At 51.3% G+C, this 24002-nt stretch overlaps 1 protein-coding gene across 2 annotated transcripts; it reads left to right on the top strand.

Moving 5' to 3' along the window:
- The first annotated feature begins 1828 nt into the window (after positions 1-1828).
- On the top strand, positions 1829-23711 carry CD101 (CD101 molecule). 2 transcript variants are annotated; one of them, XM_065065292.1, is made up of 10 exons: positions 1829-2447; positions 3507-3884; positions 4775-5191; positions 7952-8335; positions 9086-9469; positions 10454-10858; positions 14436-14843; positions 15702-16097; positions 16702-16778; positions 19033-19170. In XM_065065292.1, exons 1-9 carry the CDS (start codon positions 2393-2395, stop codon positions 16728-16730), a joined length of 2856 nt encoding a protein of 951 aa, XP_064921364.1. In that variant the 5' UTR covers positions 1829-2392; the 3' UTR covers positions 16731-16778; positions 19033-19170. The 2 variants fall into 2 exon arrangements, with proteins under 2 accessions (XP_064921364.1, XP_021155326.1); XM_021299651.2 differs by lacking the exon at positions 16702-16778 and having other exon boundaries at positions 1832-2447; positions 19033-23711.
- Positions 23712-24002: the final 291 nt, after the last annotated feature.

Raw genomic sequence — 24002 nt, 5'->3', positions numbered from 1 at the left:
CCCAAGAAAACAGAGTAAAAGGATCTTTCTCCCCATGGATTTGGCTTCCCTGATGTGGTTTCTAACACCATATCTTTGTAAAGGATTCTCTGATCTTCTTCCTTTACCCTGGTTTGTGTGGTTAATAGCCCTGCCATATGTCTGGTTGCACTAATTTCCCAGGGAGGAAGAGGGTAAGTTTTTGACTGCACAGTCCCAGGAAGAGGGAGCTGTTGGTTTTGTCCACAGAGCATCATCATTGCTGGTGATAGGGCTGGGCCAGGCAATCCTATTCTCCCCAGTTTCTCTATTGCAAATGTAAAAAGCAACTCGTGCATCATTAGAGTTGCAAGCTTAGAGTTAAATTGTCCCGGTGTGTGTGTTTATCTGCACACTGACTGTTGGAAACTCACTGAGGTTGAACTCCAAGTTTCTTTTCCATTTACTCTGTCGCTGTAACTGAGATGCTTTTCCCTCCTCCAAACTGGTAAGTGGGTTGGCTCACTTTCAGCAGTATCATCCCACGGGCACTGCTGGCAGCAGGTTGCTCTTGGAAAGCAAACTGCTTCATCCTTTTTCTTTGAGATGGGAGGGTTTCATCCTCTAGCAGGGAACAGAAGCCTACCATGCAGTTATGGCTATGTGTGTGATTGTATCCTTCTGCCATTGGACATGAGTCCTTCCTCCCAACAGGTGTGCTGGGCTACCCCACCACTTGCCAGCCTCTGTCTTACCCGCTCACCTCCTCTGTGGAGGCAGTGTGAGGGTTTCAGCCCTGCCTTGTACCCTCCTCCTACCTGCAGAACGGGTGCTGCTCCTCTGCTCTGTTCCATTGCAACAAGGGTGGGTGGAAGGGGACAGGTGAGACCCTGCAGTGACCTCTCTGCCTGCTGTAACAGCCTGTCCCCCATCCTGCATTTGGCTTTCTGGAGCTGTGTGATGCCACAGAAGTTGTGCATGTAGGATAACGGGGAGCCAGTTAATGGAGGCACGAGCCTTGCAGCAAGGAACCTCTGCCTCCACCTCCTGGCCCTGCAGGCTGTCATATGAATCAGTTTATTAAATGGGGGAAGGAGGGACCTCATGTTTGTTTTCATTCATTACATGAATCTCATTCCCTCTAGGAGTCCCGTGGGATCAAGCAAAAGGACTTGTTTTACGGTTGCTTTTTGCTTGTGAATCCCTGAGCTAATTTAGCTGTTCAGTCAATGCCCTGGCAGCACAGCAGGAGCAGCGTGGCTCAGGGGTGAGTGCTTTGTGCCACCATCCTTCCTGGGGAAAGAAAAAAAATAAACCAAAACAAACAAAAAAAAAATAACAACAACAAAAATAACAAACAATCAGAACAGAAGAGCAAACACTTTCTTCCCCCCAAAAAACCCTAAAAAAAATCCTTTCAGAGATTGTGTCTGGTTTGAGCCCCTCCCTAGTGTTTGGCTGCATGCCCTTGACGCTGGGTTTCCCCTCCCCAACATGTGTCCCCCGTCAGCCTCCCACCTGTCCCTGGCACCTGCTGGAGGAGCAGCAGTGTGCCCCCGGCTACGTGGTGCTGACGCTGTGATGCCACCACCACGCTTGGCTCTGGGGCTGTGGGCAGCAGCCTCCTGGCCTGGGCCCTCCTGGTGCAGCTGCCCGCAGTCTCACTCCCCCATGAGCCGTGCTGGTCTGGGATGCCCCGCAGCCAGGTGCCTGCCCATGGGATGTGCTCACAGGAGAGTGTTCCTGGCCCATTTCTGGCTGTGTGGTGATCCTCCAAGAGCCGATGAGCCACCTGGGCTGGCTGTTATGAGGGAGGGTCTCCTGGCTGTGTGGCTGGTGGGAGTGCTGTGGGAGAGACGCCTCACTTGGGGTGCCCTACTGCACCCCAGGGCAGAGCTTGGTCAGCGATGCTTGGGGAGCCCTGTGCCAACCCAGCCTGTACCTGAGACATCATGCTGCTGTCTGCAGCTACAGAAAATAAATAGTTGAGGGGAGCTTCAGCCCTAGAAATCTGCTCCCATCACTCCTCAAGGTCTGACCCCTTGCCCCCTCTGTTAGCAGCAAGCAAGCTACTCCACACAACAAAGCAGGAGTCTCCAGGCAGAGGGTTACCCTGTGAGCTGCTGTGGGACAGCAAAGCAGCAGCTGGTAGTGCCAGGCACCTGGCAAGCACACAGCAGCAGGAGGGACCTTGGGCATCACCCTTGCCCAGGCGACATGGGGCTGGGGTGCTGGCTGTCACCTCCCAGAGGGGTGTTACTTTGCTGTTGCATCCCGTTCCCCAACCCTTCCCCACCATTTCTAAGCAGAGGAAACCACCACTGCTAGACAGCTTCCTCCCAGCCACTTTCAAAATAGCAGGGTGACTGTCACCATCACCCACAAGAGCCTTCCACCACCCCTTGGGGAGAGGACCCACGTGGAGACCTTTCCCATGGGGCTGGTGTGGTGCCTGGCAGCTGCCTTCCTCCTCCTCCTTCTCCTCCCGGGTGAGTGCCCTGTACCATGGAAGGGGCTTTCTTGGGGCAGATGAGGGGGAAGTGAAGCAACCCCTTGGGGCAGACGGGATGTTTGTGGGTGGATGGCTCGGCAGGGCACCTTGCTGGGGCTGCACCGGGACAGCCCTGCTGTGGCCAGCAGTGCTGATATGCATGACACTGTTGTGTGGCTGTTGGAGGTGCAGAGGGGGTTACCTCACCCTCCGCTTCCCTTGGGAGGGGTTTTCTGAGGGTCTCTTAGGCTGTGCTCTCTGCCCTGGCCCGGTCTCCATGGTCTTTTTTTCACGTGATGCCCATGTCCTGTGGGCATTTTGCTTCATGTATGTACTGGGCACCAGGATAGACTGAGTGGGGTCTCCAGTGGGGTCACCAGTGGGATCTCTGGGGGAGGGAAAGATGTGTGGGTGGCCATCACCTCCCCAAACCTTCTGCAGGCAGAAATGGAGGCCTCCCAGTGCCCCTTGCCTTTGGAGGAGCTCTTGCTGGCAACCTCTCCCACACCCTCCCCAGTTTCTGTCCATGGAACACCAGCACCCATCCTGCTGTTTCCCTCTGCTGTCCCATGTCCCTTGGCTTCTGCATTACTTCTCATCTGGCAGTGGTCAGCTCTTGGACATGCTCCCTTTCTTCCCCAGCTTGTACAGAGCTTGAGTGGTTGGTTCTCTTAATTTTAACACACTACAAGCTTCCTTCAGTGATCTCAGCCTGGTTTCTGCCCCCTCTGAACAGCTGGCTGAGAGATGCTCTCCAGCCATGAACAGGCTTGACAGCCCTCTGGCCATGAGGCTCTGGTATCTGTCGTGTGACCCAGTGTGCTAGGAGACAAGAAAGTTTGGAGGTCTGCTGTTACAGGGCTGGCTTGTTCTTAAAATCACAAGGGCTGTGAAGTGCCTTGGACTTGGTGCTTCAAAGAATTAGACTGCACAGAAAATCTTTTCAGTACTACATTGTGGTCCTGTGCACATCCAGACCCACTGCTGGTTTGGGTGTGCAGCCTCCGGGTAGCATGTACCCCTGCAAACACCGCCTGTGCTGACTGTTTGCTGGCAGGTTTGAGCACTGGCCAACGGGTGGTGACTGTTCAGAAGGGACCTCTCTACCGTGTGAAGGGGTCCCACATCACACTGTGGTGCAAGGTGAGTGGCTACCAGGGCCCAGCGGAGCAGAACTTCCAGTGGTCCATCTACTCGCCCTCGGCCCCTGAGCGGGAGGTGCAGATCGTCAGCACCGTCGACCCATCCTTCCCCTACGCCATCTACACCCAACGTGTGCGCAGCCGGGGGATCTACGTGGAGCGGGTGCAGGGGGACGCTGTCCTGTTGCACATCACCGAGCTGCAGGACCAGGACGCCGGGGAGTACGAGTGCCACACGCCCAACACCGACCAGAGGTACTTTGGGAGTTACAGCGCTAAGACAAACCTCTCAGGTGAGTCCTCAAAGAGTGCCTCACTCCCTGCCAGGCAGGGGGGCAGGCAAGCTTCCAGTGTCCCCCTCTTGGTGTTGGGGAGAACTGCTCATCTTCTGCTCCCTTGACAGAGGGGCAGCTGGGGAAAGGGGACATTAGCAGGACTGGTGGGCACCAATTTTTCTTTTTCTCTCCCCACTGTGAGACTGCTGTCCTACCCCTGGGTGGCCAAGGTTGGGATGCCCAAATGTCCCTCAACAGCTTGCTTTGGCTGTTGTCTCCCAGTCAGGGTAAGGAAAGGGAGAGGAAGCCTCTGCTGTCCCATGGCCTGACTTTAACTTCAGTTCCTGTCACAGTCACAGCATTTCACAGACAAATGCTTAGGAGGACAGGAGTTTTCAGTCTCTGTGCATTAGCTATTGGTGTCCTCCCAGGTCAGGGTATGGGACTTAATCCAAGTGGGATACCCACAGAAAGAAGGAGGGAGCAGTTCCTGGAGAGCACTGGGAGATGGAATGCAATGGAGTGGAGAGGCAAAGAGCCCACCAAGTCTACACAGTGGTATAGTGCTTCCATCTGGTATTCACCCCTGTTTCCTCCTTTATCGTGGTAGTGTGCCAAGCTGCTCATTAATCTCCTCGGGACAGCCAAATTAATCCTGCCCATAGTTAGTCTGAAGAGGGTACTGCAGAGAGATTTGCTGTGCCGCCTTCTCTGCTGAGGTTTTAACCACTTCACACCTTTGTGTAGTCTGAAGCCTTGTCAATCAGCTACAAAAGATATTTCTCCTACACTGTCAGGTCCCTCAAGGCCTGGCTTCAGTTTTGTGGTGACAAGCAGGTTGCCCACTGAGACCAAGAAATTGTTTTTCCTGTGACCTGCTGCTCTCTGTGTTTCTCCCCCATGCTCAGTGATCACAGACACCCTCTCAGCTTCCATGGCCCCCCAGGTCCTCACCCGTGATGAAGGGGAAGCAGTGGAGCTCACCTGTGAGGTGTCAAAGTCCACCACCCAGCACACTCATCTCTCCGTTGGCTGGTACCGTCTTCAGGGAGCAGAAGCAAGTCAAGCTGAGGAGGTCCTCACCCTCTCTAAGGACTTCATCTTGAGGCCAGGGCCCTCTTACACACAGAGGTTTCTGGCGGGGGATGTGCGTCTCAGCAAGGTTGGGAATACGACGTACAAGCTCACCATCGGGGGGGTGAAGCTGTCTGACCAGGGGCAGCTGTACTGCGAGGCAGCCGAGTGGATTGAGGATCCCGATGAGATGTGGAAGGATATCTCCCGCAAGCAAACAAAGACGACATCGCTGGTGGTCACAAGCCAGGGTAAGGCCCTTATGAACTCCCATGTTGGCTCCACTCCTTCGTGCATTCAAGGCTCCATAACAGCAGCCTTCAGTGGCCTTTGCCTCCCTCTTCTGCAGCCCAGGGCCACACTGGTGTCTCCACTGGGCACTGAGTGGGGTGGGCTGTGCTTGGGGCCATGACAGCCTCTAGTTCAGGAGCTGTTGGTGCTTCTCACTTTGAATTTTCATGCAGCTGACACTCCGATGCCAACAGCAATTATGCCAACTTTTGGGCCCACGTGAGGTGTTAGCAGGGAGAGCAGTGTGTGCCCATAGCAGCCTGGGTCCTTGGCAGTGTTAAGCTCCAGTGTGCGGAAAACCACGTTGTTAGAGTGCCTCAGGCTTTTGTGGCTTCAAAAACTGAAGTACACAACAGTCAGCTGCTCATCCTGGTGCCTCGGCCACAGGCACCAAGGGACACGGGGATGTGCTGCGTGTGCTGCATGGCTCTAGTGTCTGCTGGAGGTGGCTTGTCTGTTTGTGCTGTTACCAGTCTACTGATTTCCAGAGCAACTGGTGTTGCTGTTTATTAGACCATCCCTCTGTCTCCTTCTAGTTATTCTTCTGTTGCAGTAATGGGGCTGTGGGTCAGACCGGGCTTTGAAGTGGGTGCACCAAGCTGCTGGCTTGTGCTCTAGGAAAACGTAATATTGGGTATTTAGAAAGAGGAGACTTAGACCTGCTATCATGTATGAGACAGATTAAAATAGCTAAGTTTGAAAACTAGTCCCTTGCCAGTGCTGCCCATCCTCCCCCACTCCACCCTATCTCTGCCAGGTACCTCTTGTTTCCTCTACTCAGCTTCCCATGACTCCTGCTGTCTGCAAGCTCTGCATCCCCTTGCCCAGGGCCAGTGGGAAAACCTCTCTCCCCGCACTCCCCTGGGATGGTTACAGCACTGTGTGTTTGCTGCTGCTCCTCTGAGCACCCTGCCTGCCATCCCTCCTGCCACAAGCCCTTTGCTGGTTGTGGTCCCTCGCCCTACTCTTTCCCCCAGCTGCATGTGGTTAGCTGTGTCTAGAGGAAGGGAAAAAATCTCTTTCCACCAGTTTTACCTCAAAGCAGCCGAGAGAAGACTGGGTCTAGCTGGTGCCCTTTAACATACTCAGCAGTATGCAGTAAGGCGGGAGCAAGCCTCTCACTCCAAACCTGCCTGGGGAGGTGGTGTACCCTGTCCCCGTGCCTTGGGGTGGATGGAGGAGGCTGCAGAGCTGGGTTGGTGAAGGGAACTGCTGTCTCATGGGACGGGGGTGAGTCAGAGCAGGAAACCAAAGAAATGGATGGGTAAGGACCAAGCACGCTACGTGTGGTTTGGGGGAGCAAGGTATAGGGGGGAGGGAAGGAAGTGTGGTCTCCTACTGTCAGAGCCTTGTTCCTGAAGCCTGGCTGACAGGCAAAGCTTTGTTCCACTTGTCACGTACTGTTTGCAGCAATGGCTTTCCATTACTGATGCCTGGCGAGCAAAGGCAGTTGGTGCACCTTCCTTCATCTGCTTGTTTAAGAGGGTTCATCATGACTGGTAGCATGTGACTTTGGGTACCAGTGCCACAGGATTGTTTAGAGACAGAGAAACCTTGTCAGAGTTTAATATTTGCCCTGTGGTAGCTCTTAAGGGTAGAAGAGATGTGACGGTGGTAAGAAGACAATATGGTGGTTGTATTAGAGCTGCTGGTGTTGCCAGGAGGAAGCCATGGGCATACAAGCCCTCCATCACATCTGTGGGGCTGGGGTGTCCCTCCAGCACTCTATGGGAGAGCAAGGGCTGAGCACCCCGTCACACCAGGAGCCAGCAACCACTCTGACCGTGGCCCATTGCTACAGTGGTTTCTATAAACTCTCCAGCAAATATTTGTGAATGCCAAATATATCTGCAGTAGCTGGGATTCATGTTCACAAACTGTTTATGAACCGGTGTTTAAATTCACAGGACACTCTGCTTTCAATAAATTATTTGAGCCCTTCCAGTGGCAGTCTGGGAGCTGCTCTATTTTACCTCCAAACTACAGCACGTAGCCTTGCCCTTGTTGTTAGAGACTCTGGACACCACAGTGATCCAAGGAGATGGAGTGCTGTGAGCCAGGCTGCCTGCCCAGGGACTCGGGGCTCAGCACTACCTCCTGTTTTTTGGCCATAACACTGCTGTGTGGGGTCATGGTGCAGGGTTTCGGGGCACCCTGTGGATCTCTGCCTGCACCACGAAGATGATGAATCATATCATAGGACCCAGAGGCAGCGTCCTTACCTCAGGTGTGGCTGACAGCCCAAGAGAGTCTGCCAGGGGTAAGATGACTTTGTGCTCCCCCTGTCACTGCCATCTTTGCTCAGCACCTGCTGATAGTCAGTATAGGAGGCAGGACAGGGACTAGGAGATGACCTCCACCTCCTCTTGCTTCCTTTTGACCTCCCAGTGCTGTGACAAGTCTTTAGATCTCTGTCTTCTGTAGGAACTAGCCCAAAACCTCTCCAACTTGAAGAATGTCTCTTGCCCACATCCTGCCTCAGCTAGCGAGAAATGCAGCATGCAGGACAGCAGCATCAGATTCAGGCAAGCAATGTGAATGCCAGCCCTCCACACACCTTCTCCCATCACAGACAGCAGAGTTAAAACCACCACTTTGAATGGAAGAAAATGTTTCAATAGACAATTCTCTCCTGTTTCCCTCTGCACAGCCATCAGTGCTGCCAGGCGGGAGGGAAGCATGGGGCACCCATGACCTTCTTTGCTTTTCATTGCCCACAGGCAAAGACCTCTCCGTGGACATCACTGCTGCCAAAAGCTCCCTTTCTGAAGGTGATACCTTGCAGCTACATTGCATGGTGGGAGCCCAGAAGAGCAGCAGCAGGCACTTCCAGGTGCTTTGGCTCCTCAATGGTGTGGAAGTGGCCAGGGTTGACCCCTATGGGGTACTGATTTGGGAGAAAGAATATGAAGAGAGAGCCAAGCTGGGTCAGCTCCAAGCATTCAAGCAAAACAACACAATTTATGTCCTCGCTGTCTATGACGTGGGGCTGAAGGACAATGGTACATACCGCTGCTCTGTTTCGGAGGTGAAGACTACTGGAGACTTTCACAGCACCCAAACCAATCTTTCTTCAGGCATCCAAGTCAACGTGAAGCCCATAGGTTAGTAAATCCTGATGGCTGCTCTTCTGGGTAGAGCCTGTAGCGATCCCTGACTGGGATCATCTTGGCAGGGGCAGGACACCTGCTGTTTGCAGCAAGAGTGCAAACATGCCATAGATTTTGGTAGATAATAAAGGGAACAATGCTTACTCTGGAAAACATTAACATGAGAGATGCAGCAGCTGTCAACAAAGCATAAAACTTTAGCTCAGTCTCTTGGCTATATGTTTTGGGGCAAGTAGGTAGAGTTCTGGGGAGGTTGGGTCTTCCTGTGTCTTTGGTACAGAAAGTTGTGAGCAATTTTTCTTGCTACTCCCGAGGACCACAGGATGACCCATCAGAACAGGTGCTTCTGGACTGTGGGGAATCATTGCCATTTCCATCAGAGTTGTCTCCCTATTTTAGAGGGATGACTTGTGAGAGGCCACTCTAAGACAGACGTGTCAGAGATTCTTTGCTTCCTTGTCACAGCTAGACGATGACTATTCTGATGTAGCAGGAACTGCCTGTTGGGACTTCATTTCTTAAGTATTTCTTTATGTATCCATGTCCCAGGAAAGACAGTAAAAATCCGGACACGTAAGTCCCTCTCCAAAGTTATAAGAAAAGGCTAGTTGAAAATTTCAGATACTTCCTTTCCTTTTCCAATATCAAGATTTATCTAGTGTCTCAATTTAATGCCACATTATCTCTGGCTTTCTCTGAGGAGCACAACAAGGTCCCCTCCCATGCAGTAACTGTTGTTTGCAGAGAGACACATGCACCTGTCTGTGTCCACCAGCACGCCGCAGGTCGTGGCAGGAGATGCCCTGATCCTCCTTTGTGAGGTGCAAGGAGCAACCAGCCCTGTGTCTGTGCGGTGGTGGCACCTGCCACCGCAGCACCCAGGTCCCCGGGTGCTGGTGGCCACCATGGAGCAGGACGGCACCCTGAGCCTGGGCAGTGCCTACCAGGACAGCAGGACTCGGGGGAGCCTCCGACTGGAGAAAGCGAGCTCCGGCATGTTCACCCTGGTGATCCCCAACACGTTGGACGAGGGGGACGGTGGGCGGTACGGGTGCAAAGCGACGGAGTGGTCCCGAGGCCAGAGCTGGACAGAGGAGGGGGAGACAACAGTGACAGTCATCTCTATGGGTGAGTTGAGCCACTCCTATTTCTGGGCTTTCAAGCTGGACATGCTGGAGGCAAGGCTGGAGAAACGGGTGGATGTATGTGGGTAGGACAGAGGTCTGCTGTGCCCTGAGCAACGCTGCTGCTGCTGCAGGGGAACCTGGAGCTGATCTCTTGGCCCTGGAGTGCTTCAGTTTCCTCATTCCTAGCAGGGTGTTTGAGTATTCCATGAGATGTTTTGGGAGAGAAAAGTGGGATGCAACAGCTAAAATGCCTAGAGACCTGAAAGGCAGTGGCTGGCTCAGCAGGTCTTTCTGACTGTCTCCTTAACTTGAAATACAAAATATCTGTTCTAGCAGCATAATTACTTACAGTAATTAAGCTCAACGAAGGCACTTGCTGAGTTGTATGATGGCTGTTGTCAGAGATACAGCCCTGGTGCTGGCATCTGATCGCTTCTCCTGCCCTCCTGTCTGAGTACAGAGCTACTCACCTCCCCAGTGTGCAATGCCCACGCCGTTGCTGCTTTTGATTGCTGGAATGGGTGCCTTTATGGCGAGACAGCTTCTAGCTGTGATTTAAAGTGTTTTTACTTTTTTATTGCTTGGCTGAGTGCCAGAGAGCACCGGTGGGGCCACAGGAGTTGTCAGGAATTTGTGGAGGGTGGAAAGAAGCAGCAAACGGGACAGCAGCATCAGCAGTGCATCCCTGGTGCCATGCTACAGAGTGGGACTGGGGAGCCTGGAAGAGCAGGGGGTACTCAGGGTTTCCTTGGTGGGAGGGAGGGTGGGGAGTGAAGTAGGAGAGGCCCAGAGACCATTTGGGGTTGGAAGATAACATGGTGCAATTTGGAGGAGAGCAGCACTGGCAGAGGAGCAGCAGGACTGTGGCTGCCGTGGGGCTGCGGTGGTGTGGCAGCAGGGACAGTGCTGCATGGGAAGGGTGGTGGCAAGGTGACAAAGGGCAGGGTTTCTGTCCCGGTGCCAAGGGCTCTCTCCTTCTATGCAGGTCTCAGTCTGCATGCCACGCTGAAAAGCCGAATTGCCAGTGTCAGATACGGGCAGAGTGTTGAACTTGTCTGCCAAGCAGGTGCCAACTACACCTTTGGGGAGGTCCCGGTGTCTGTGAGGTGGCTCTTCCAGCCCAGCCCACCCACCAGTCACTACCAGGAGCTAGTCCAGGTCTTTCCCAGTGGTACGGTGGCCTGGAGAGCAGCACTGCCACACTTCCAGGAGAAATCCCAGCTGACAAAGGCTGCCTCTTCCTTCAGGCTGCGCATCCTCAATGCTGCAGCTGCTGATGAGGGGACGTACCAGTGCGAGGTGGAGGTCTGGAGGAGGAACAGCCAGCCATTGGGGCAACCAGCAGCCACCACCAAATCCAATGCTGTGGGCATAAAGGTGGTGCTGCCAGGTAAGCAGCGCCACAGGTGCTTCAGCAGAAATTTCTCCTTCTGCAACTTTAAATCTATCAAATGTGACTCTGGCAACCAGGACCACTGACAGCTGGGGTGTCCCCAGCAGGGTCACATTATAGAATCATAGAACAGTCTGTGTTGAAAGGGACCTTCAAAGCTCATTAGTCCAACCCCTCTGCCATGAGCAGGGACATCTGCAACTAGATCAGGTTGCTCAGAGCCCCGTCCAGCCTGGCCTTGAATGTCTCCAAGGATGGAGCATCTACCACTCTATGGGCAACCTGTGACAGTGTTTCATCACCCTCATTTTAAAAAATTTCTTCCTCATGTCTAGCCAGAATCTCTCCTCCTTTAATTTAAAACCATTGGCCCTTTTCCTGTCATAACAAGCCCTGCTAAAAATGTCTGCCCCATCTTTCTTATAGGCCCCTTTTACAAACCAAAAGGACTTTGTGGGGCCACATGACATGGTCCTGCCTGTCCTGTTTCTTCCTCAGCACCCACGGCTCCTGACAACACTGTTGGAAGCAAATTTGCTGCTGAGGAGTAGCAATATGTATTTGTTTGCAAATTATGCCAAGCATATAGGGATCAGCCTTACCACTAGGATTTTAAGCCTTGTTTCTGGGAAGAAATAGTCATCCAGAAGGAACCCAGGTGAATGCTGGTGGTGCGAGGTGCCTCCCATGGTGTGGGCTTGTGTGGGGCTGAAAGGCGATGGACAGAGACTGGCCCCTGAAGCTGGTGCTGGGATATATGTGTCCCCCTGAGCTTCCCCTGGTGTATTTGAGGTGAGAAAAGTTCCTGGGCTTTCTGCTGAGCTGGGAGCCAGCACAGATCCACCAAGGTTCAAGGGGCTATGGGTAAAGGTATCTCCTCCCGGGCATGGCTGGACTGCTCACACGGAGTCCCTGCCTGGGGTTCCCTTTTATGGCTACCTCTGCAGGCAGGGTCTGTGACACTGCCGTGCCTGCCAGCGCTGTGCAGGGAGCCTCGTCCTCTTATGGAAGAGAGATGTTGCAAAGGCACCGCAGCCCTGGCCAGCCCGCCCTGTGCCTGCTCCCCGCCAGCCCTGGCAGCAGCACAGTGTCAGCTTGCCCTGCTCTCGGCTGGGGCTGCCGGGGGAACTGGAGGGGTTGTCCTGACCAAAAACTCTGAGCATGTGGGGCAGGTGTGAGAATATGGTTTTATTTTTCCCCGTGTCTGTTTTGCCAGCAGTGGAGAGTTCTTGCTCTTTTTTTCATACATAAAGTACTCCTTCCCCTAATCCTTAGGTTTTTGCCATCGCAAGTCAGTGAACCGAAATTATGCATTTTTCATGTTTTTTAACTGTTGGGTTTGCTGTAGCATAAGCTGATAACATTGCCTTCCCTATTCGGGCTCGTTACCATGGTGCACTCCCTCCTGCTCTACTGCTGCCCTTTCCTCACCCCCGCGGAACTGGGTGCTGGGGTGCTCTGTCTTACTACCCGAGTGACAGACAGCTGGGTCATGGGTTCTGCAGGGTGGTAGTGAGGATGGGGATGACAACAGACAGTGGCTGTGAGTGTACATTAGTAGTGTAAATGGCATTAAGATGAACACATGTAGATCATCTAAGATCATCTAAGAGGAGATCATCTAAGAGCAGCGGAGGAGCAAGTTATTTGGCCTCAAATGCATTGCAGCCATTACTGGATACTGCAGTGCTGTGAAGATGGTGAGAACTAGGAGTGGGGGAGGCATGGTGGGAGGTGGCTGCTGGCTCTAGTATGGTCTCCCTAAGAAAGGCAGCATGAGCTGGTGTAGGATATTTAGGAAGGTAGAGAGTAAATCTGGGAAGGAAGCCGGCTCTAGCAGCAAGGGGATAAGGCAAAGCTGCTGAAAATGAAGCTGCAAATCATGAAAATCACCAGCCTGTTCCTTCATGTAGAAAATCTCATGGTGGGAACCTGCAGAGATACTCTAGTTCTAGACTTCTGCTTCTGCATTTTATTTACCACTCGGTGTCTGTCGGCAGTTTAGGTGTTTAAATGCCCCCATGAATCTGGCTTATAACTTCAGACAGGAGGGATAAGCATGAGGGGTAACAGGAGGGGAGGGAGGACAGATCCTTTCAGTTTCCAACTTTTCAGGTAGCTGAGCATCTGACCTTTGGTGGGGTTCCATAATTAGTGCCCTGGGCAGGCAGATGCTGCCTAGCCCTAGCAGGGGTGCTCCTGTATGGGTTTTTGCAGTGGCTTTGCCCTCCTGCCTGCTCCGCTGCTCCTGGGCTGGGCAGAAAGCATGGCATCAGCAGGCAGGGCTCACGGCAAGACCAGCAGCAAGAGGCTCGGCTTGGTTAATTAAATTGGAATTCAAAGTGAAAACAGCACCACGTCTTTCTGTGCTTAAGGAAAAGGCAGGCAGCCGCTTTGCCCTTTTCAGTAATTGATCTTTAACAGGAACAAGAGGAGACTTGGAGCCGAAAGAAAGGGGCTTTGCAGCAAGTGCTTTGCTTCCTCTCGAGGTGATCTTTTCTGAGAGTGTAACAGCAATTTTTCTCATCAAAATCGAGTGCTCACAGCAGTGGTTCCTGTGGCTCCTTTCTGAGCTCTAGTAGCTTTTCTTCTCCAGAGCATTTTCTGCTCTGGGGAAGTGTCAGGTGTCAGGTCAGGCCTTATTCAAGTGAGAGGTACCCCTGGGCAGTTTGCTGTCTCCTGTGCTGGCAGCCTCTCTGTTTTTGGGGAAAGGTCCTGGGTTTTACCTGACTGCCCCTGACCACAGCAGCACTGCCAGGAGGATCTCCCTTGGAGGGAGGCATTTGGTACATCTTTTCTGCAGTTATTTTTCGCTGGGAGATATGGCAGAGCGGTGTGTGACCGCAGCTGCAGCTGGGGAAGGGACATCTGTGTGTCTGACATGGGAAGGCTGTCCCCAATGTCCACCACCTCCCCTAGTCCTGCCTTCTCCTCTCCTGTGGCCTTTGAAACAGGAGCAAAGTCTCCAACTGAAATACCTGGGAGTATTTTTTCTTTCCCTTTGGCAGAGTTCACTTCTAGGTACCTGAAAAAACCTCCTGGACTTCAGCAGGTTGGCTGAGTAATATTCCTGGGTCCTGTTCCAGGACTGTATTATGTGGTTTCTGAGATGTGGTTGCCCTGAGATGGTGAATGCCAGTGAAACTCAGCAGGCTCTGCAGTCTCTCTGAGATAAGACACTTGTTAACAGCCTCCAAAGCCATGGGCTGGTTTTGTCACTTACGTGTGAGCCTGCCGAAAGAAGCAGTGGCAGATGGACACATTTACTTCAGACAGAGGCTTTGCCTGCAAGCTCCAGCACAGTACCTACCTACATCCCCCTATTCCTGCCCTGTGGTTCCCCAGACGCCTCTTCCACTACTCCCGTGCCCAGTAGTACCCAGTAATTCCACACCACAGTTCAGATAAGGGTGTGTGAATTTGCTCTTTCCCTCCTTTCTCCACCCCCCTGAACACCCTCATCCTCCCTTCTCTTTCGGCAGGTCTCTCAGTCCATCCTTATTCCTCTCCTTGCCAACAGCCCTGTGTTGGCAGCTGCAGCCGGTGTGTTTCTTTTTTTTTGTCTCTGTTTTAGAAAGCAAGCTTCAGGTAGCTACAAAAGAGAGCTCTGTGGAGATTGCCGACGGTGCTGACACAGCCATTGAGTGCAAGATTGTGTTTGCCCCAAATAATTCTCAGTTCACCATTACCTGGTACGTCCTGCCTCCTTCTCCAGCAGATGCAACCCCTCTGCAAATCGTAAGGGCCAACTACAGCAGCATACTGGAATACGGAGCTGAGTTCAGCTCTCCTGCACAAAAGTCCCGGTTCCTGAGCCAGAGGGTGTCCAGCAACGTTTTCTGGCTGCGAATACTCTCTGCGAACCCCGGGGACCAGGGCAGGTACTACTGTGTGGTAGAGGAATGGCTCTGGCTGGTGGACAGCTGGTACAAACTCGGAGAGGGAGCATCGGGAAGGACCACGCTGGACTTCAAGCTCCCAGGTGAGCAGGTGGTTATCTCCTGTATATGTTCTGCTAGAGAAGGTTGGATCAGTTACAATGGGGCCCCTGACAGGCCTCTCCTAAGCTGTCAGGGCTTAGGAGAAGCAGCAGCTCCTGCCTTGGATGTGAGATTTAGGGATGCAGGAGGTGTCAGTGCCCCTCAAAAGGAAAAAGGGATTTAGGAGGATTTATCACAGTCTCCCAAGCCAACCAAGCTGGTATTTTTGCCACGGGCAGATGACGTCTAATGCTTTCTAACAAAGTGAATCATGGCATTTTCTTTTCCCTCCAACACATGGTGCACTTGGTTAGTTGTACAGTGCTGTGAATAAAGAAGCCCTTTCCTGGTACTCCTGAGCATCCTGGAGCAGGGCACTTGGTTCTCCTTACTGTGCAGCACATTGCTGCTGACAACAAGGCTGAGGGCTCAGCTGCTGCCACTTTGGGGACTACGTGGCTGGGGTGCACAGTGGGTCTCCCTTGCTCAGTTCTTCCATTTCTTGGCCTCGCTTGGCTTACAGGTTGCAGCCCTAAGTAAAGTGGATCAGAGAATTCCAGCTTCTTAAATAGCTTCTGATGCAAAGGATGCCTTATCACTTATTTGGAGGGGGGTGGAAAATATTACAGCAGAGGGTTGTGAACAGTAGTCAGAGATGATAAGGGGAAAAAAACCACCCCAGGGAGAATGAGTCACAGGAACAAGGGTCTGTGGGTGTCCTGCAGAGACTCTTCCGAAAGGCCATCCCTGTCCCCCACGCTTTGCTCCACAAGATTTCTATCAGCCTGTGGGCACAGGCAGGAGCATTTCTATGGCATTGCAACACCTCAAAGTCTCTTACTGCTTGCATCCCATCCCAGAGCATGAACTGCAGCTGGAGAAAACCAACAGCAGCATCTCGGCAAGGGAGGGCGAGGAGATGACGCTGCGCTGCCTGCTGCAGGGCGCCCGCCTGCCTGCCGCCCGCCTCTCGGCCACCTGGTTTCGGCAGGACAAGAGTGGCCACATCAGGCCTCTGCTCACCCTCCACCATGACGGCTCCATCAAGTACTTCCAGGAGGTCCTGGTGAGGAGGCTGCACCTCCTCCGGCCCACCGCCAGAGACTTCAGCCTGACGCTGCGCAGTGTGGAGGAGGGCGATGCTGGCGTGTATCACTGCCAGGTGCAGCAGTGGCAGCAGCAGAGTGAGGGACAGGACTGGGCTCTGCATGCCCGGGCACGCTCAGGGTACACCCAGCTCACCACCATCCCGCCAGGTAATGCTGCTGGGTGTGAGGGGCTGCTCGCCCTGCACTGGTGCCCCCTTAGCAGTGCTGGGGTGTTGTGGGGGAAATAATGGCAGCTCTCTGCTGGTTATGCTGGTTGCAGTGGCAAGGGTGCAGTGGGACTGGGAACCTTTGCTAAGGGATTGCAGATGGCATCAGTGCTGAGGAGATTGCCAGAGTTGTGTTTGGAATCTGGGGAGAGAGGGGAACCCTTCAAGGGACTTAAAAGGGGCCTATAAGAAAGATGGGGCAGACTTTTTAGCAGGGCCTGTTACAACAGGACAAGGGATAATGGTTTTAAAATAAAGGAGAGGAGAATCAGGCTAGATGTGAGGAAGAAATTTTTTACAATGAGGGTGGTGAAACACTGGCACAGGTTGTCCAGAGAAGTGGTTGATGCCTCATCCCAGGAGACATTCCAGGCCAGGCTGGATGAGGCTCTGAGCAACCTGATCTAGTTGCAGATGTCCCTGATCACTGCAGGGGGGTTGCACTAGATGACCTTTGAAGGTGCCTTTGAACCCAAACTATTATTCTATGATTCTATGCTATGGACCTGGTGGGGAAGGCAATGAGATCCCTGTTCATCTGCCAGGACTGAAACCTAGATGCTTGGCATTGTAATTGTTGGAGGTGGTGGTCAGACGAGATACCAAGCACTTCAACTGTGAGGTATGTGGTCCAAAGAGTACCATTGAGTGTACTTGTGTCTGCAGTGCTTTGCAGCTTCTAGGCTCTCTGCGGTACCATGGGCACAAACCCCTGCTCTCAGCTGTGCCATTGGGGCCAGAATGCTAACTTTTTTGAGGAAAAGTTATTGATGTGATTTTTCTGGCAAGTCCATCTCCAGTGAGATCTCTAAAAACAGCCTCTGTCCTCTTGGGGTGAGTTGGAGTGCATGCTGAGTGCAGATCTATCTAAGCTGGATTCTGCATGCAGAATTTCACATAAATAAAAGCTAAGGTTTCAGTCAAGCACACACAATGTTTTTAGGGAGGTAACAGGCAGGAAAAAAGTGCTCTCTTGTTGCCTCTTTGGGGAAATCAGAGGCTCAGGTGACCCATGCAGAGTAAAAAATATGAACAGTGAAATCAATCATGTTGCACCAGCTGAGAGGATCCTGTAGTTTTGCTTGTGCCTTCAGCCCTGGAGGTGCCATGCCCAAAGCCAGCCTGGGTGCCCACATGCGGCTATAGCTCCTGCAGCAATTACCAGTGCTGTCTGAGGTGGAAGAGCTCAGGGGACCCTGGAGAACCCAGAGCCCTTCCATGTGCCTGCTGCTGGCACAGGCAGGCACGGAGCCTACTCACATCTCTGTGCCTACAGCAGAGCTAATCTGGATTTAATTGCAGAGGGAGGGACTGACAGGGCTTCATCCCTCTGCTGTTATGTTCCTGCTGTTGTCCATCATGGCTCCCCCTAGCACTCAGATTTCTCCTTCATCAGCTCCCTCTGTCTCTTGTTACCCATTGCTGGTAGGGTAACCATTGCTAAAATTACTCAGTAACTGCTGGAAAATTCTCCTCCAATTTTTATATAAGTGTTTTTGCCAAGTGGTTTTCACAAAATCCGAAAGATTAGCTGGGTGTTTTTTCTTTTTATCTTTTCTTTTTTTTTTTTTTTTTTTTTTCCCCTGTCTTCTTTTGTGTGTGTGTTACCTCAGTGATGCAGGTGTCTTGAAATGTCCCTCTGGCTCATGAGTTTCAATGTTTTGGAGTTTTCTGAGGGGCAGTGACACAGCCATGTGCAAGTATACCCCTAACCAGGAGTAACTATCTCTAATCCCTGATGCTGCCCTTTAGGATACCTCCCTGGTACCACAGAGGCATTCATGTAGTGGAGACTTCTACCTGTTTTCCTATGGGAAAGCAAATGTTGCTTCCATCTGTATGGATGGTGCACCGAGCTTCAGAAGTAGAGAGGTAAAAGCTGGTTACACAGTGAGGAGTAGCCCCCAGGCTGGTTCATGCCCAGGGTCACACCTAGCCCACCAGGCTGTGTGAGTCCTCCATGGACAGCTTCATACCAGCAGACCCACACACTCAGCATGGTTCTGCAGAGCGAGTGTAAACTGTCTGCATATGTGTCTTGAGTAAAGAGAGGAATTGAGGAAGGACACTTTGAGGTGGATATAACAGACCCAAAGGTGTTGGCATGACCCTTCATGGTAGGACAGGTGCATTTGAGGTCAGCCTGTGGTGCTGAAGCTACATGTCAAGTGAAAAGATGTTTATGTCCAATTAACAGGTGGCTGTAAGGAGCCCAGGACAAAAATGGAGAGACTGCAAATGAGAGCTTTTCAGCTAGCATGGGACTGATCAAACATGATTTTTTGAAGTACCCAAGGGGGTTCACCAGCAGTACAGGCAGCCTCCACTTCAGCTTGGGCACTGATTTGCAGGAGCTGCTGGGGATGAGGCTCACAGCTGCCTGCAGCTCAGTGTGGCTGAAACAGGACAGCGGAGCAGCAGAAGCAAGGAGAGGCATGTGTCTGAGGAAGAGAGGGACCTACTTGATCTGATGTCCTTTGCTTTTCTCTTGTCCCTCCTTGTTCAATGGTGCAGCCCCTGACAGACATCTACCTCACCCTGCTGTCACTGGTGTCAGGCAGGGACCCAGGGGGTGAAGAGTCTGTGGCTTTTTCTTACTGAGCCCAGTGTGGAATGGGTTAGCTGGAGAGCCATGCTGTTTCTGGTGAGATGTTTCAGCTGAACAAGCTAGGGCCCTATCTGACCTCCCAAAACAAGAAGTTGAAGTAAATTCTCTGGTTTCTCTCCCTCTTCTCCTCAGGTAGCCTGTATGAATTCTTAAAAACTGGTAGCTGTTGAAGACTGAGGGAAAAGTGATAAGAAGATTATGTACAGAAACAGTAGGAGAAACTCAAAGTAGCTTGGAGCCTCACTTTTTTTTTTCTTTTTTCATCCAGAGTCAACTGTTTTGTCCAGGATCTGCTCATCCCCACCACTGCTGAACTTCATCCTGTACTTACCGCTGGTTCTGATTCTTCTCTTGGCCCTTGCTGTCTTCTGCTGGTACTTCAAATTCAGAAAAAGCAAGAAGGGCAACGTCACAGGCACCCAGATGCTGGAACTGCAAGGGGCTGGAAAGACAACTTAGCTGTCCTGTAATGGCAGATGTAATCTGAAGGAGTGGAACTGGACAGCTGCAGAGGACGGAGCACTTGCAGAGGGGCTTTTTATTGTTTTGTAGTAGCTCTTGCGATGAATCTTTGGAATTACATGTATACTTTCAGTAGAACAAAGTGGCTTTGAATTACTAAGTAAACAGGGTTTTCCTAACAGGTATGGCTGTCTTTAAGGTTAGGTACGCACCCATTTCGTACTCTGTTCATTGTGGCATATTTGAGGTCCTTGCCTCCCACTGCGGAGACCAGGACAGTCCTCTACAGGCATAAGGGGAAAACCAGCTCTTTGCTCTGTGACACAAAAGTATAAAATTGCTACTCGTTTTAGGTAACTTGACAAAATCTATGTGATGTGCAGGCTAAAAATCAGTGGCAGATCTGGAAATGGCATATTGGCTTCCCATTTAAGGCACTGCTTTTGCCCTTGCCTACCCTTTGCTGGAGAAGCTCTCAGACACCACTATCCCTTGGTGGATAGAGAGAGAGTGCCTATACCCAAAGAGCACCTTCTCCAAAAGGAAATGGGTCTTAATCACAAAACCTGTTGCAGAAACTTGAGGACTGTGCAAGGCTGGCTGGTGCTGAAGAAAGTCCATAGCAGTACCACAGCTATCCACAAAACAAAATCCTGTTGACTCAAGTAAGACACTTGCATGGAGTCTTGGATCCCAGAAGGAAGAAGTGGACACCAAGCTGTCTTGGAGATGAGTGTACAAAGACTTCATAGCTCCTACCTTTGCTGCAACTGTTGTAGGAGAAGACAGCATCCAACCCCTAATGCTTGGGCTGTCTGTGGATCAAGAAGTTTCACAGCTGGAACCTGGTATTAGATGCTTCCAGGTTGCACCATGTAAGATAAAAGCCATATTTGTGCTTGCAGGGCAGCTTCTCTATGCTCTGGGATCCAGCTCAGGCTCACCTTTTCAAGGCTGAGGAGCTCTGCTAGCTCAAGGCTGATGGTCTGATGCATTAGAGGAAAGCAGATTTCAACCCAGTCCCTATAACTCAAGTGATACTCAACCGCTACTCGTACAAAGTGGGATGTGGTCCCAGCAAACTGTAAGGTCAGGTGTCAGAAGGACACTCAAAGCACTGTCCTCAGACAAAAGCACCCATATGGAAACCAAGGCAGGTGTTTATGAACACCTCCTTTGACCAGAGGGAGGGCTGGAGGCACCACAGCTGCTTTAGATCATCTGTTTGAGTCCTCCACTTACAATTAGAAAAGCTCCTAGCCCTGTATCCTAAGGAACTGGGTGGTGCTTCAGTCCCTTTTTTATTAAAAAAGCACTTATTGCAAAATTTTTAAGACTGCTGCTCTTTTTTTCCCATTCAGCCACCTCTGTACTGGCTGGCTCCAGTTTGCTCAGCTTTTCCCTGCGGGTTATGTTTTCTGGACCTTGTGCAGCTTTTCCCTTTGCTGCCCTGACCCCAGCTGTCTCTCCCACAGCGTGAGTGCTCAGAGCCACACGTGGGGCTCTCTGCAGAGATTTCCCCCACAGCCTTATGGGTTATGTCCCGTTTACACATCCCAGTAGGATGTTTGATTTTCTGTGTGCGTGTGACAGCGCGGCACTGTTTGCCCTTGGCTCGCAATCAGCAGGCTCCTCTCCTGCAGATTTGCTGTCTAGCAAGTTGCTTCTCCACTGTGTGTTCAGGCTGTTGACTTTTCCTATCTAATTGAAGCACCATTTGCACGGGTCTGTTGAACAGTTTTCTGTACCAGTTTGCGAAAGATCCTGCTGTCTGTTTGTCTTAGTCCTGTCTCGATAATGCTTAACTCATGGACCAGTTTCAGCCTGTTTTGACAGAGAAGCAGATGCTCCCAGGGCATCAGACTCCTACAGGTTTCATGAAAGTGGTAGCTGCATGAAGGAGAGGAGGCAGGTGAGTTGTCCCACCAAGGGAAGGCTGCAGTGTGGGCCGCCTGACAGCCAGCCCTGAGCCAGCCGTATGCCAGCTGCCTGGTGCCCGGCTTCTAATAAGAGGATACAGAAAGGTGAGGTAGGTGTGCTAGGGCATAGGAAAGGAAAGAAAGGAAGAAACCAGTTTTGACCATAAACTATGACCAATTAACCTGTGCATATAGTTTGTCTACCAATTTTGTGCTGTCCCTCTGTGTTTTCATTTGGATTGTTTCCTTAGCTTGCCTACAAGTGTACCTTGGGAGCGTATTCCGCAAGCTTCATAAAGTCAAGAATATGTGATACCTACTGCTTACCCCTTCCCACAAGGCTTTCAAGCCTTCTTGCAGGACATATTAGATAGGTCTGACATGTTCTATTATTGCTTGAAACAAACAGAAAAAAAAGGGTTTTTTTTCTTTTTTCTTGCATTCTTCTATGTGCTTGTGCTTTATCCCTGTATCTCCCTGAGGGTTGCAGTTAAGAAGATGCGGGTGTTCAGTTTCCCCTTCTTTTTAAAAATATTTTTTCCCTTTTCACTTGGTGTCTCACACCTCCTCAGGTGTGACTGCAGCAAACCACTAACAGATGTCTTGACAGCCTATTCTTTATTTGTCTTAGGGTGAACCTCATCAAAACCAGCCTTCTGCTCAAAAATCTGATTTATTTAGGTTGCTACTCATTACCAGAGTGCTGGGGAGGTGGCGGCATGGGACAGCCCCTTCCCCTACTGCAGCAGTCGTGTGTGGGGGTCAGTCTCCGTGCAAGCCCCATGAGTGACCTGGCTGGGATTAGTGCATCCCCCAAGCCCTCACTCAGCCACCAGAGAACTCCACTGCAGGCCTGTGGAGGCACCTGTGCTGCCTTCTGATCTTCACTTAAAAAGCTGCAGATTCTACTGTAACACAAGATTTTTGTTTCTGGTGGACTGGGGAAAGAAAGTAAGCAGGGAGAGGGAGGTTTCTTCATTAATGGGGCACTTTCTTCTCCTGGCCCATTTTTGTTCAGTTAAGCAGAGGCCTGTGTAAGTAGCAGCTTTTCTGTTCACTCAGGTTTATAGGTTTTAATTTAAGTTTGCAAAGTGTGCCTAGAACTGCAAGAAGGGATCTGCAAGAAGAATGTGTGTTTTTACAGTGGCGGGGCTTTTTTCTTCTTTATTTTATTTTCTGGCTTTGATGGATCACTGCCAAACCTTTCAGCTATATTTTTTAAGATGTATTTTTTTCCATGAGTGAACTTAGAAAGAGTTGTAACTTATCACAGCAAAAGCTCCAAAACAGTCCTATTTTTAAAGAGAACATTTCGCTCAGCTGAGGTAAATGTATGAGAGGGCGAGAGACATGTGCTTGGTGGGTCAGGGGATGGTGTTGATTTTGCTGCCGGGGCTCTTGGCCACCTTCACCCACCCCCATCACCACCTTTTTTCCAAGTCCAGCCTCTGATGTAAATTAGAACAACTGAGAAAATACATATTTACCTGTTAGAGTCCCATGGGGAAAAACAGTGCAACAGTGCGGACCCTGCAGCACAGCAGTTCCTCCATCACAACCTGTCCCCCCGATGTGCCCTTGCCCAGGGAACGTCCTGTGTGAGGGCAATGTGTGGTGGGAAGGTGCAGGGTCCATTCATAGGTTTTAAAGCAGTTTGAAGGGGCTACAGGGCAATGCAGAGCTGGGCCCAAGAGGAATTAATCCCCTGGAAAGCAGCTGCACACAGGGCTATAGAAATGCAAGAGCTGTGTTGTGCTCTTGTGGTTCTATAGGAAGATACAAAAACTGTAAGGCAAAGGGAGAGCAGCACGACCTCCCAAGCAAGCCAGCACACCCTGCAGCTCAGCATACCCTCACTGTTCCAGACGATGGATGACGTGAGGGTGGGACAGCTGGGAATATAACCCTTGTGTTGTGTCGCCTTCCTGGAATGTTTTCATGGCACCTGCCTTGTGGCAGGACAGGAGCAAGGCCAGTGCTCAGTCACCACCAAGGCAGCTCACCCAACATGCAGTGGGACACAGGATCGCACCATTGACTCTCTCACCTGGAGATGGGTGCACCGAGGACCTTTTGCTGCAGGGCTCCTCTATCCCGTGAGGAGGGAAGGTGGGTGATGGGTTAGTTGCTGTGCAGGAGCGGTGGGAAGTGGCTTACATGGAAAATGATATTTTGCAGCCTCTGTCAAACAATGGCTCAGGGTTTCCTGGCCTGCCCTGCTCCCTGGGAGCAGGAGGTACAGCAGCAGCGTGCTGTCCTGTACTGCCAGGCCAAGGCTATTGAGGCAGGTTACAAAACTTTCCATGAATGCCTCTGAACAAATGACTTGGAGTTCTCCCGGGGTGTCCTGTCTCAAGCACAGAATCATAAAATTGTTCTGGTTGGAAGAGACTCTCAGGATTGAGTCCAACCATAACCTAACTCTAGTATTAAAAAGTGCAACAGTGCTTCATTACTTCCTGTTAACTCTGAGTTTCAAATCTGACATTGTTTTTTTTTCCTGTGATAAAATATTTAAAAACTGGAAATAAAAGATGCAGCTCTGGTATGTGCTTTGGTCTCACTTGATGCCATTTTGCATCCTAGCTGGTTCTTGCAGCCCCTGCTTGTTTTACATGCCCTTTACCCTTGGTCTTTGGCAACTAAGACAAAGCAGAATCACTTCTAGGATTCTAAACCTTCCTTAACCACTAAGAAACTGCTGCTTCGTACCTGCCTACTGCTGTTTTTTGGTTCTTCTCCTCCAGTCCTCTGCCTCCTCCCTCTTTTCTTCTTACAGACAATAGGGGATTACAGTCCTGTTGAACAGGGCAGGAAAAGGCGGCCCTTGCCCTAGAGTGATAGTTTCCAAGGCAGA

This window comes from Columba livia, chromosome 1 (genome assembly GCF_036013475.1).
Source record: "Columba livia isolate bColLiv1 breed racing homer chromosome 1, bColLiv1.pat.W.v2, whole genome shotgun sequence".
Classification (NCBI taxonomy): domain Eukaryota; kingdom Metazoa; phylum Chordata; class Aves; order Columbiformes; family Columbidae; genus Columba; species Columba livia.
Note: the sequence above shows the minus strand (reverse complement) of the source record. Positions and strands in the feature narration are given on the sequence as shown.

What these genes read in the sequence shown, in the direction of transcription:
- CD101 (XM_021299651.2), top strand. Translation starts at nt 2,393, where the DNA reads ATGGGGCTGGTGTGGTGCCTGGCAGCTGCCTTCCTCCTCCTCCTTCTC. An exon ending in GCTGGTGGTCACAAGCCAGG is followed by an intron (nt 5,192 to 7,951) that starts GTAAGGCCCTTA and finishes CATTGCCCACAG; the next exon opens with GCAAAGACCTCTCCGTGGAC. An exon ending in AGTCAACGTGAAGCCCATAG is followed by an intron (nt 8,336 to 9,085) that starts GTTAGTAAATCC and finishes TGTTGTTTGCAG; the next exon opens with AGAGACACATGCACCTGTCT.